General features: G+C 46.1%; 2 protein-coding genes across 2 annotated transcripts in view; one reads left to right on the top strand and one right to left on the bottom strand.

The window, feature by feature from the left end:
* LOXHD1 (lipoxygenase homology domains 1) overlaps positions 1-14,177 on the bottom strand; it is a 194,280-nt gene that overhangs the window by 4,549 nt on the left and 175,554 nt on the right. The window contains exons 38-40 of the mRNA XM_037806213.1: positions 4,858-5,028; positions 1,738-1,870; positions 662-820 (exon numbers count right to left, since the gene is read on the bottom strand). Coding sequence (XP_037662141.1) covers positions 662-820; positions 1,738-1,870; positions 4,858-5,028 — 463 coding nt within the window. The remainder of the gene's footprint in view (positions 1-661; positions 821-1,737; positions 1,871-4,857; positions 5,029-14,177) is intronic.
* RNF165 (ring finger protein 165) overlaps positions 1-14,177 on the top strand; it is a 258,137-nt gene that overhangs the window by 118,741 nt on the left and 125,219 nt on the right. The gene's annotated exons all lie outside the window — the stretch shown is intronic.

Here is a 14,177-nt window from a genome sequence, read left to right as displayed (position 1 = left end):
TCTCTGCCTTTCCTGCCTTCCAGAGCCTTGGGGGCTCTTTCTGGCTTCCAACAGTGGTTACCAAGGAGTTTTCATTAGACAAATTCATGGCTCTGACTATGTTGCCAGGTAGCAAAGACCCTTAATCCTCCCGAGATGCCTGAATCTCCAGAAGGTCCCTGAGAGGGGAAAGGCAAAGCCCCTTCTCCGGGGTCCTTAGAGGCGGGTGGGCCTTGGGATCCCCCCAGCTCCTGTCTGATCCCTGCTCTGCCCACACAGAGGGCGGCGTTCACTACGACAGTACAAGCAAGCAACAGGCTTAAAAATTGTATTTCTTTGTCATTATAGAGCGATGGGAGAGGAGGGAGGGAACATCTACCTTCTGGCACTGTTTGACTTTCTCAGTTTTCTTTCACGGAAGCGTCCTTGGGTTAAAGACTGGGAATTCCCAAGGTCATCTGGTCTACTCTCCTGTCTCTGAGGACAGGCCTAGAACTCAGATAACTCCAGAACCAGTACACCTGCCAGCTCCAGTCCTGTCTTGTAAGTCTTCTAAACGGGATGATCTTGGTCTGAGCGGGGATAACTTCCCACACTCTGCCGTCTGTGCAGGTCCAGCCTCAGCCCTGCCCTGCTGAGGGAGTGGCACCTCCTGTGGGGCTGGGGGAGATGCAGTACATACACATTGCCATACTCCATCTCCGTGATGGTGATGGTCTTGACGTGCCAGACCAGCTCTCGCTTGGGGATGAACCGGTCCTCCCTGGCGAGGTGGCCCACACAGAGGGAGGCGATGTCCCCCAAGTAGATGCTGTCAAACTCAAAGGTATCTGTGGTCCCCCTGCAGGAAACAAAGAGGTGGCCAATGAGTGGCTCACCTGAGTGAAGTCAGCATGCATTTATTGAGTGCCTACTGCATTCCGGGCCCTGGGCTAGGGAATAGGGGTAGGATGGTAGGAAAGACCTGATGTCAGTCCCCCACTCCTTAAGGATTTCTGTCTAGTTTTGGAAAAAGATGATCACAACAATTAAAAGGCCCTACCACCTGCCTGGTCCTTGCACCAACGTAAATAAGGAGGACAGAATTGGGAGGTGAGTTCTTAGGTCTGGGCATTGCACTGAGGAGGGTGGCAGGATTCAGAAAGCAGAGGGAAGAGGGGAAGAAAAGGATTCCCTGATGCAGGCCTGTGCTGGCACAGTCACGGAGATGAGAATAGTGGGGTTGGAAGCATAGGACATGGGGCAGAGGCTGGCTTACTGGAGTTTGGGTTCAGGGGAGGGAAATGGTAATGGAAGAGAAAGTGGGGGTTAATACAGGCAGGCAGAGGTGGTCCTTAAGTGCTGGTCTAAGGAGCTCAGACTGGAGCTAGAGGGAATTTAAATAAAAGATATAGTGGGCTTATGGGGGAGGGGGCTTATAAAGGCAATTCTGGAGGCAATGGGGAGATTAAGTGGGCTTCTGAGCAGCCAGAGGGGGCTCTTATGTGAAGAAGGTGAGATTCTCTAGGGTGTGTCGGGGCGACCAGAGTGTCACCCAGTGGCCTCCATTAAATGACAGTTCCCCTCCTTTCTCCTCATAAATCTCCCATTTCAACCCCAGGAGCTAGCACAGGATTGACATACAGTAGGGTACTCAATGAGGGCTTGCTGGTTAGGCCCATTTGTATACCTATGAGCCCCACCAAGCAGGAAGATTCTTGGGGCTCTCTCTCGCCCACCCTGACCCACCGTGACTCCCTCTGGGCCCCCACTTCCTACTTCCTAAAAGCACGCTGCCTAGAAGAGTTTTCCACAAGAAACTCTTTGGATCGGTTCTTCCTGCCCTCCAGGATGAGCCAGACGTTCTCCCGGGTTTCGCCTCCGTTGCCTGTTTCTATGACGATCTCGTAGGCTGGAATGGAGGAGGTGGGAGAGGATCAGCAGGGGGAGGCAGCCACCTTGCCCCAGGGCCAGGGCCCAGCACAGTGGCCAAGCCCCCAGGTTCTTCCATTCGCACCCCCCACCCGACCACCACAGCCTTGGGGAGGGGGGCAGGTTAAAATCGCCACAATTGAAGCATGGTAAGCAGAACCTGCCAATGCTGGGGCTCACTGAGTGATCATTCCCATTTTATTTATAGTAGCAACCTCTGCCTGGCGATCATGGGAATGAAAATCATTGGGAATGAAGCACCAGTCGCCTGCCTGCCTCCCGGAAGCTGGAGGTGGGGATGAGCACTGAGAGAGAGAGAGAGAGAGAGATTGAGAGAGAGAGACAGAGAGAGAGAGGGATGCACCCTGAGATACGAGATGGGGATCTCAGTTGCCTAGAAGGTTCAGGAGGAGAGGGCAGGGGAAAGACCCAGGCAGAGCTCCAGGAGAGCCTAGGCCTCCCCCCAGCAAGCGGCCCCACTCCGGCTTGTCTTGGAGCCCCCCCTCATGCAGCACTCAGCATCACAGTAGCCCCACCCAGCGGTGCTCCCCCACCTGTCTGCACTCGGCCTTCATCCACCTACATCTGTGAAGTGGATGCTAAGTGTCAGGACTGGGTTAGACTCTGGGTGACATGAGATCTCCATCTCCAGCCCCAGACACAGACACTGACTATACCATGTGACAGAATGTGACAGCTGGCAACAGAGGGCCTAAGTACTGCGGGGTGAGAGGAAAGGCTGGCTCTCCCTGCCTCTCTGACCTCATCTAGTACCTTCTCTCTTGTTCACTCCCACCACTCTGCCTGCTTTGGGGCCTCTGAGTGACTGTTCACTCTGCCTGGAATGCTTTCCTCCTCCCGCCCCTCTTCATATTGACTTGGCTCACTTCCTCACCTCCACTCCCATCTTTGCTCAAATGTCACCTCCTCAAGGAATCTACCCTGACCATCCTAATTAAAATTGCAACCTGATCATCACAACTCCCCCACTCCAGCATTTCTGATCTGCCTGACCATGCTCTCATTTTGTCTTGTCCTTATTGCCTATAGCCTTCTAACATGCTACATTATGTGTTTATTATTTTATTGCTTACTGTCTGACTCCCTGCTCCCACTTGGACGTCAGCTCTGTGAGGGCAGGGTCTTCATTTTGCCCCAAACAGTGCCTGGCACATAGTGGGCACTCGATAAATAGTCATCAAGTGAATGAATGAAAGATTGGGCTAATCATCAGAAGCCCATGAAGGAGGAGCATTGGAGGTTGGCGTTGGAACAGCCAGGATCACCATCAGCCGCAAGTGGATGGACGTTCTGCACAAGCAAAGATAGTGAGGGGGCAGGGGGCCCTTGAAGCTCACAGGGGATCCAGCCCAGCTCCCCAGGGACCAGGCCAGGACAGAGCTGCCACACACGAGGACACAATATTTTTCAGGAGTGTCCCTTCTGTAGCTCTTGATGCACTAAATGAACAGTCAAGGTTTTGGGATTCTGGATGCAAAGTGAATAACTCCATGTCTATCCCTTTATCTCGGAGATATAAAAACAAGGGGAACTGAATTAAAAAAAAAAAATAAAGACCAGGGAAGGGATGGCTGTGCCTGCAGTTCAATGCAATGTCAATTCCAACACCTCTCCAACTCTTTTTCCTTTGTGACTTCTTTCAAGGAGAAGCTCTGCTACCGGAAACAGGTAGACCGTATCCAGGCAAAGATGTAGGTGGCTAAAGATAGGGGAAGAGATCCACAGAGAGCACATAACTGCTAAAGAGAGGAGGGGCTCTCCAGCCTGGACAGCCCCCGGACCCCTGGCAGGGACTTGCGGCTCCCATCAGGAGGGAACGGTCCCAAGGCCACTCTGGTTTTCCAACAGAGGAAAAGTTATGTTCTGCAAACTGACACTGGTGAATTCAAAGGGGATCCCAGGTGTGGTTAAGGAAATGGTTTGTCAGTACCAAAGAGAAGGGGCAGAAATCGCTAGAAACCTACGTGCTCACTAAGAATAACTCAGGTTGGAACTGGTCGCCAATGGAACGTGAGTTAATGTGTTAAGAAGGGGATGTGTGTACGTGCCTTTTCCATGCTCTTCCCTTCTGCAAGAAACTTGGAGCTCACAAGTTAAAAAGGGCAGAGACACAAGACAGAAGGAGCTTGCGTCCCTGAATCATACCATGGAAGACCCTCCAGCCAAACACCCACACTAGACAGTTGATAGCATGGGAAATAAATGTGTTGTGTTAAGCCACTGAGATTTGGGAACTTACCTCTTACTGCAGCTAGTATCACCTTAACAAAGGTTTGGAAACCCCTTCTTTATATCAGGTTCTGCCTTTAATAAGCCTTTCTGAATTTGATGGACCCAGACACTGGCATCTGTATTAAACACCTCTCTAATCCTTCATGGTCATCCTCCTTAAGAACCAATGACTTTCCCTTTAAATATCCCCCAGGAAAGGGACCAAAGAGAAAGTGTCTGATGGAGATGCTGCATCCCACCTTGCACATTCTACTTCCAAGAAGGCTTGACTTGGCAGCTGTTACCACAAGCATAGATTAGATGGAATCCATGATACAAAAATAAACCAGAGAGGACTAAACACCACACTGCCCAGCCCAGCCTTCAGGACAGTGCAAGCTCACTCCCCAGTAGTTTTTCCTGCTACCTATTTAGTTCCTGTGATTCAGGGCCATGAACTTGGCAGTTCTAGGATCACCAAGTAATATCTAAATATTGCTAAATATCCTAAGATATTTAGCAATATTAAGCAATATTTCTTATGTACCTCCCCAAATTTTCTTCCTCAGGCATCTGACCCTCCTCCATCTGTGACAGTCTCTTCTTTGGATTATTCCAACATCACCTCGCCCCTTCTAAGCCCTCCTCCCCATCCCTCAGCTAACTCCCACTGAACTCTGCAGATTCAGCTCAGGCATCACAAGCTAGGCTGGGGCCACAGGTCTCCCCACATACTGGTCTCCTCCAGCTCATCGTGGATTTCATTGTTGGCACAGGCAAAGTCACGGACTGTCTGCCTGTCGCCCTCACTCTTGGAGAGCCAGCAGTCACACTGGAAGCGGAAGGTCTCATCACGGGAATTGTCCTTCACATCAACGTAGCTCAGGTGCCAGCCAGGAAATATCCCTGTGGAAAAGATATTGCGGGGACTGAGAGCTGAACACACTCTGTTCCTCCCCTTTTAGACCTCCGCTCCCCCACAACTCGCTGGTGTGTGGTCCTGGGCAAGTTCTCTCTCTTCTCTGGGCCTCATCAATGAAATGAGGGGGTTGGGTTAGATGGTCTCCGAGGGCTACTTCAGGCTAGGGGATATAATTCTACCCCCAAATTCCTTAACTTGGGACCCATGAACCCTTAGAGGATGCAGGTATGGCATTTAAGCAGCCTGTGGGCCCCAAGAAATTATTCCCCATGTATATATGGACATTCCTAAAGAGAAGGCCCACAGCTTTCATCAGATTCACAGTGGGGGTTTCTGGAATCCACAGAGCTGAAGAACGACTCCTGACACCCCCTGACACATATTCACCCAGCTTATGCCCATTACCCTTCCAGAACCAACACAGGCATCAAGTCTTCCAAGAAGCCTTCCCTGATGGCCCCCAGACCTCCACTAGGCCTGTATCAGGTGTCCCCCTTCTGCTCCCATAGCACTCTGCACTGGCTCCTGACCTCACCGTGTTGTCACTGATTACATGTGTCTCCTCGCAGAGCTTTTGAGGGCAAGGGCTGGATCTTATTCATTTTTGTTTCCCTCCTGCCTAGTATAGTAACTGGCATACAGTACTTGCTTAGTGAATACCGAATAAATGAATGAACGAATGAATTCATTAATGTGACTTTGGAGACCTTGGCTGATCTGTTCTACAATCATAGATGGAATCAGAGGCTGCTATTTCTTTAGGGTTGTGGTGGCTTGGAATTCTATGTACCCAAGAAAATCATATTCTTAAAGCTAATCCATTCCTGTGAGTGTAAACTTATTATAGCTAAGACCTTTTGATGAGGTTATTTCAGTTAAGGCATGGCCAAGGGGGGTATTAGTCCTCCTACTAAAGTTCTTTACAAGAGATGAAATTCAGACAACGAGAGAGCCACAGAAGCAAGAAGCTGAAGCAACGAAACCTGGAAGAGAAGGGAGAGACCAGCGGATGCCACCATGTGCCTTGCCCTGTGGCAGATGACCCAGCAGCTAGTCTTCAGGAAGAAAGCATTGCCTTGATGATGCCTTGATTTGGACATTTTTCTCAACCTCAAAACTGTAAATTAATAAATTCCCATTGTTAAGCCAACCCACTTCATGGTATCTGCTTTCAGCAGTCTAGCAAACGAAAACAAGGGTCTGTGGTTAAACTTTGGAAGTCTTGTTCTAATATTGAGAATATAGCTGCTATCTGCAGGGCTTCCCTCAGAAGTGTTCGCAGCATGTCATAGCTCTCAGGTATTAACTGGTGTGACAGTTGCATGTTATTTGCACCCTGATGGTCAAAGGGCCCCAGGCAGGGGGAAATCTCAGTGGTCTGGCAGGCCATGGTGATGGTAGTCACTGCTCACATTTCCGCAAGGAATTCCACAAGGAAGGCATGGATTGGTCTACTCCTGTGCCTCACCCTCTCATGCCACCTGTCCTCAGGCTGTGGGGGCAGCCCCACTGTCCCCACCAAAAAGCCTTTCTCTAGGTTCAGACACTCCCAAAGCTACAGCTGCAGATTTTGCCTCTGGTCTCAAGGTTCTTATAAGCACAAAGAGACGCACAAAGACAGACACGCACTTCCAGGCGCCAGGCTCAGGGGTAGGACGTACACATTGATGGCCCCAGTGTAGCTTCATTCTGGGCTTAAAAAATGCTTCAAATTTTTTTTTTAAACTTAGATCTTTACTGGAGTGGAAAATAGCGAGTGCTTAAATGATTGAATTAAATTTTAAAACACTTTTGTTGAGTTAAAGAGTGGTGAATTGTTTTATCAGCAAACATTTTCTTTTAACTGAATTAATCTTTTCACATTCTGCATTGGGGCCAGTCCCACCTATAGATTTGCAAATGGGCTGCTTTCTGAGATGCTTCCTGATAGTATCATGAAACTGAATAAACTGTTTAATGGATCTCTCTGTATTCAGTCTGCAAGTGATGCAGTAAGCCCCCTGAAGCAGCCTTAAAAGGCTTCCCGAGGGAATGGCACAAAAAGGGAGAGGAAGGCAGAGGAAGAAAAAGAAATCACTGGGTCCTGTCAGCAGATGTCCCACTGGAAGATTCTTTGTCCCTCTACCCTAGCCTGTGTGTGTGTGTGTGTGTGTGTGTGTGTGTGTGTGTGTGTGTGTAAGAGAGAGACATGTGCAGAGAGAGACAGAGTCAGAGTCAGAGACAGGGACAGAGAGACAGATAGAAAGAGAGACAGAGAGGCAGAGATAGAGAAAAGGGGAGGGAGAGGAAGAGAGAGAGGGAAAGATTGCTTGAGCCCGCTGTCCCGGCCTCAACCCAGATTAATGACAACACACTCTTGGAGTGGGACTCAGCATCAATAATCTTTAAAGCTGCCCAGGTGATTCCAATGTGAAGCCAAAGCTGAGAATCTGGGTCTGCATCCCAATCCCTAGGAAAGCTGGCTAAAATGCAGATTGCTGGGCCCTACTCCCAGAGATTCCCATTCAGGAGGTTTTCAATGAAGTCTGAGAATTTGCATTTCTAACTAGTTCCAGGTGCTGGTGCTGCTACTGGTCCTAGAGACACACTTGGAGAACCACCAGATTGCTGTCTCAGGACCTGAAACAGCTCTCTGACCCCAGGATGATGGGCATTCTGCAACATGGCAATAGGAAACCAGAAGGCATTTTGAGCGTGTGATTGTGTGTGTAAGTGTATGGAGAGGGATGTCATCAGTTGAAGATGTGGGGCATCACAAGACTATTTCTATTGTCAGAAGGAGCTGTTCCCCAGCTCTACACCCTGGGCATGTTTCATTCCTGATTTACAATCCTGGGCTCCAGGCAGGGTGACAGAGGAAAGCAGGGAGTGGAGGGTAAGGGTGGATTCTGGGGTGGCTTTAACTTTGCCTGCAGATATTTCAGTACCCTCAATGTATGGGTGAAGACAACCCATGAAGGAGCATGCCTGGCCTGTGTTGCCCTGATGTTGAGTGGCAGGATGGGGCCTCCCTTCTCACTGCTTCCCACTTTCCCCTGGACTCTGAAAGGATGGCACTGTCTTACTCCCACCTCCAGTTTTCTTTTCAAATAAGAATTCTGCAAGGAAACTCCCTCCATGGTGAATAGTAGGCTCACCCTTTGAGATGAAAGACACTTCATCCTCATCTTTGTGCACACAACTGAGTTGTCTTGTTTGCAGAATACTGAATGTGATTGATATGGCTTTACCACACCTCTCACATACCATGAAACCTATTAAACATGCAACTGGAAACAGGTAGCTCTGGGAGGCTGAAGCCATGTGGCTGGGTTTTGCTGGGGAAGACAGCAGCAAAGGAGGTGGACCCATAGTTCCTCTGTGGCTGCCTGTGCCGGCAGCATGAGTCAGGTGTCATCTAGCCAGATGGTGAGAGCCTACCTGAGCCTGGGGGTCCAACAGGGAACCATGTGAAGTTGAACATTAGAGAATTCATTTATTTATGAAGGCTTCCTTTTAGAATTCTGCTATAATTTTTTACACAAAGATAGCAAACACTCCACCCTGTTTGACACCTTACCTTTTCACAATCCAAGCAGAACACAAATATCTGCCTCATTCTTTTTCATAGTTGCATAGTATTCCACATGCCAGAAATACCTTGTGCTTGTTGATGGGTAATTAGTTGTTCTCCAATCTTTTACTCCTGTACACAATGCTCTATTTAATATCTTTCTTCATGCATGATAGTGATCTTTTAAAATCATAAATCAGATTTTGCCACTCCTCCATAGAAAACTCTTCAATGTCTGTGCATCAGTCTCTGAACAAAATACAAACTATAAGGGTTGACATGATCTGGCCCCTTCTCCCTTCTCTGATCTCATCTCATACTATTCACAACTTTACTGACTCTAATCCACCTACATTGGCCTTCTTTCTGTATCTTGATACACAAAATCCAGCCTTGCCTTGGAAACATTGCATTTCCTGTTCTGTCTGCTTTCAACACTATTTCCCAGGGTCTGAATGACCACACAGTCTCATCTTACAGGTGTCAGATCAAATGTCTTATCTTTGGGGAGGGCTTTGTTAACTACCCTATCTGCAGAAGTTCCCTCATCCCCAATTACTTGCCATTATAATACCATATACCTTCTTTACAATCTGAAATCATCTTGATGGTTTTTTTGTTTATTTCCTTGTACATTATCTGTCTTGCCACTCACTAAGTTATAAGCCCCTAAGTTATGAGAGCAGGAATCTTGCCTGACCTATCCACCTATCCACTACCTATCCACCACCTAGACCTCCGACAGTGCTTGCACATGATTCCACAGATGATTACTGAAAGCATGAGTGTGCACTATTATTAAATAGGGAAGAACAAAGAAGAACAGTACTAGGCTGGTGAAGATTTAGGAGTGGAGGAGAAAAAGAATTCAAAGCTCCACCTGGGAGCATTGGCCTCACCTAATACAATTGATTATTTTATCCTGTGTTCCAAAGTTTACTTTAGGAAAAAGGTTTAGAAACTGAACCCACATGGGGTCTCAATCTTTCCAGGCAAGAGATGGCAAATTGAATGGAAGTGAGACTAGCTACTGGATACTCCATAACATCTACTGCTTGCAATTCCCAGTAGTTTTCCGTAACCAATGGGATAAAAGGACCCAATTCTGTATTAAGATATTTAGGGTCTTCTTCAGTCTGACTTCAATCACCTTATCTCACCGCAATAAGGAAAGGCCCTTCCCTGTGCAAATCTCCCATCCCAGGCAGATGGATTTATTAAGCATCTCTTTGGCATTTCCTTCTTCTTCATTGTTCTGGTTTGCTAATGCTGCCATTGTGCAAAATACCAGAAATGGATAAGCTTTTATAAAGGGGTTTATTTGGTTACAAATTTACAATCCTAAGGCCAAAAAATGTCCAAACTAAGGCATCAACAAGATGATATCTTCACTGAAGAATGGCCGATGGCATCCGAAAACCTTTGTTAGCTGGGAAGGCACATGGCTGGCATCTGCTCTGGGGTTCTGGTTTCAAAATGGCTTTTTCCAAAATGTCTCTGGGCTTGTCTCTCTTAGCTTCCCCAGAGCAAACTTTGGGCTAGCATCTCTTAGCTTAGCATCTCCAAATGTCCTTCTGTCCACAACTACAAGCATTTCTAAGCATCAGCGTCAGCAAGTGTCTTAGCCTGTGTGGCTCTTTTTAAAGAACTCCAGTAACCTAGTCAAGACCCACGCTGAATGGGTGGGGTCAAATCTCCATAGAAACCTTCAATCAGTAAGTCACACCCTAATCAGAAAGATTAATAAATCTGCCCCTACAAGATTGCATTTAAGAATACAGCTTTTTCTGGGGGGCATAATATACACAAACTGGCACACTCATTGTAGCTCCAAGATATTCCCCTGCCCTAAATGCCAACCTATCCTCTGGACAACCTAGGTCCTATCTCCTCCATGCGGCCCTCCAAAGCCCCAGGACCACAGTATTCATTGTCTGTCCATCCACTTGGCCTTGAGCCGAGATGGCTTCGGACATGTTTGCAGTTGAGGTCACAGCCATGCCCTGACTCTTTTACAGCTATTATTGTGTGTATATCTGACTTCTCCAGTTAGATTTTAGAGAGTGGGAACTATGTCTATGACCTCTTGATTGCATCACAAGGATATGGGCTTAGTGCTAAATAATTACAGAATTGGTAGATTATTTTTATTTTCTAATAAAACATTTTTTTTTTAATTCCAGTGTAAACCTTTGGCAGGTTGAGGGTCCATCTGGGTAACCCACATTCCTTAAACAAGACCAATAAATGGTTTGAAGTGAGATGTGGCACTATCACAGAGCCCAAGACCCAAAAGAATTCAAGAGTCTAGCTGTTATCTTTCCACAAACATTCTCACATGTACGTCATCCAAGATGCTGCCCAGGGTGACACTCTGGGACTTGGTAGTCTCAGTATATCTGCCAAATGAAATATGTTATAATTTCTCCAGGCCTCAGTTTCCTCATCTGTACAACATGGAGGTTAAAATAGTTGATTTCTGAGGTCCTTTACAAATCTCTGGATCGATATTGTTCAAAAGAAAACATGTAAATTCATTTCATAGTAAAAAAATTTCCCACCTCAGAGTTTCACTGAAGAAGTACAAGATGAATTAGAAAATGAACAGTCTGCATTATAACTGGTTCAGTATTGTAAAAGCTATCCGGGTAACTGGGAATTAAGAAGAAGGAATGACCATTTATCTTGATCTTCCTCTATGAACCAAATAGCCCGAGGGACAATTTTCTAAAGAAGAATTCTAGCTAATAAGTGGACAAGAAATGACAGAATTTGAAAATCAACATCTGTAACTCCTAATTGATCAACACTGGATGAAACCATTAGACGAGGAGTTATGGGAGAACTTTACAATGGAGCAATCAGGCGGACAACACTTGTATTCACAACTTAATGTTAGCATCAGTAAGATGGGGTAACCAGACACTGTGTTGAACTGCTGTGATGTAATATGAAGTATACAAATGCCACCATAAAATAGTCCTTATACCACTAATAAAGCAGTCTTGCCAAAGGAAGTTGAACCTGAATTGAATCAAACCTTTAGAGCTGACTTATAGTTAATGGGGATATGGGGAATAAAGACACAATAATACCGTGAGGACTTTAAAAGGTTGATGGCCTGAAAAAATAAAGGGAGTAGGGACTGCTCTGGACTGAAGGAGACTTGAGAGACATAACAGCTAAATCCAACTAAATGGACCTTATTTGCATCTGATCTAAACATACCAAAAGTGCAAATAAATTTTTATGATACTGAGGAAATTTGCATATGGACTGGAAATTGAATGCTACAAAGAAATCACTGATAATTTTAAGTGTGATAATGGTGTGATTTTGTAAGAAAATTTCCATTTTATAAAGAGAAGCATATAAAATATGTTTGGGGTGAAATGACACGATGTTTAGGATTTGATTTTACTCCTCTAGCAACCAAAAAGAAATTAAGAGAAAAAGAAAGGGTAAAGTCAGTGAGACAAAACATGGAATTGTTGAATCTGGGTGATGGGTATGTGGAAGTTCATTATCTTATTCCCTTCACTTTTGTGCATATTTAAAAGTTTTCATAATAAAAGAACTATTGGATAAACAAAAAAATGGAAAGGTAGATACAGGGAAAGAGAAGATTGCTGGGCTATTAAATCAAGTAAACATTTGTAACCTCACTTAGGTGGTATTTGTTCAAGAATCCCCACCTTTTTTTGTGGAAGACTCTCAAACAAAATATTTTTATACTCATAAATTTCCATGCAAAGAACTTATAATATAGCTTGGAAAATTTTAAACTAAATATGAAAAAATGTGCCAGAGATCTTAAGGACATATTAACTGTTTTGACTTATATTGACATTTAAACTTTCATTCCTGAAGGTGAACATCACTAAAAAGAGGAAGTTGTAACCTCGACCACAGAACGTGGACTTGCCTGTCTCTCTCCTGAGTCTAGCATACCACCCATCAGGGCTCAGAGAGGATACAGTAACCTTCCTTTCCTTGTTGAGCCTCAAGACTGCCAATGATATGGCCCTGCTTTCAGACACAAAGTCTGGTTTGAAGGGAAGAGGTCCATTTCTCTGCCTAAAGGGGGCAGAAGATCATGCGGATGACTCAGGATTTCTTTATGTTCAAGAACCGTTGTGCGGCCAAGGCAATAAGATAGCCTTAGGCTATCCAAGGTGGTCAGGGGGATGGGGAATCAAGCTCTTTGGAAAACCTAGCACCTAAGCCATAGTAGTAGTTACAAACCTCACGCTTACTGCTGTCCATGGTGCTGAAACAGCCTCCCTTTCAGGGTTTTGATAGGGATGAGCTTGAAGGAATCCATTTTGGATTTTGAATAGCAGAAAAATGCAGCAAGAAAACAAAGAAAAAGCCTATGTATGTGTACAATAGGTTTCTGGAATGTGGGGCAATTGGTTCTGGAGAACCTAGACATGGGCCTGAGTTTCAGGGCTAGGATTCAATTTTTGAAAGCATTAAGGCACAAGGAAAAATTGAAGAAAACCAGGTTCCATAAAGAATCAAGCCTACAACTAAGGCACAGGAAAACATGGAATGGACCATTTGGTAACAGACAGGGCTATAATTAAATTACATTAAAAATAGAAGAACCTAAGATGGCAGCTAGGAGAGACAGGGCAAAAAAACACCTCCATGAAAAATACTAGATAAAAGCCAGAAAGTGACCCAGAACACCAGATCCAGCGATGCACCAGCTGGACAAGGTCTGCTAAATCCACAGGGACCATGCACGTGGTAAAACTGGGAGTCTGCATTCTGAAACGAGTGAGTAAGCCACTGAATATCTGGCAGCTACTCTGTGGTGTGGGGAAACCGAGAGTTGGCGTTTGGAGGCAGACTAGTTCTTTTTAAAAAAAAAAAAACCAAAAGCAGCCGCAGATGTGGCAGCGAGAACCACACAGTGAATTGTGGCAGGAATGGGCTGTGTGAATGTCTCAATATCTGGTGTGGAAGATAGCCTTTCGCTCACCCGCTTCTAATTGTCTCAGAGCGAGGAAAGCAGAGGTTAGCCAAAAGGGGAATAAAACCACACCCCTCGCAGCCATCTTCCTGGAGGGCTGGGAATGCTCCTGCTTGGCATGGGAGCCACAGCCCAGGGCCATGCCAAAAAACCCAGTGTGACAGGAAGTGTTTCCAGCAACACATGTACACGCCACAATATCGGGCATGGACAATAGCCTTTTGTGTACCCGCAGCTAATTGTCCTGGGGCTGAGAAGGCAGAGCTGTGTGAAAAGGGGGAAATTAACATGCCCCATTCAGCCATCCTTTCAGCAGTCTGGGAACACCCCTACAAGGCCCAGTGGCCCAGAATGTCCCTTGAGGGACGGTGCACACTTGTGATGTAGTACAACCTTCCCTCAGAAGAGGCCCTAGAAGGACATAGCTTGGAAGAGGGACCCACTTGGAAATCCCAGGGACCATATGCCAATACCAAAAACTTGTGGGTCAGCAGCAGAGACAATCTGTGGCGAGACTGAAATGAAGGTTTAGACTCTTGCAACAGCCTTAAATCTCCAGGAACACCTGGGAGGTTTGATTGTTAAAGCTACCCTCCTTC

Source organism: Choloepus didactylus, chromosome 16, assembly GCF_015220235.1.
Source record: "Choloepus didactylus isolate mChoDid1 chromosome 16, mChoDid1.pri, whole genome shotgun sequence".
NCBI lineage: Eukaryota > Metazoa > Chordata > Mammalia > Pilosa > Megalonychidae > Choloepus > Choloepus didactylus.
The sequence above is the reverse complement of the archived record's forward strand: the minus strand, read 5'-3'. Positions and strand labels throughout refer to the sequence as shown.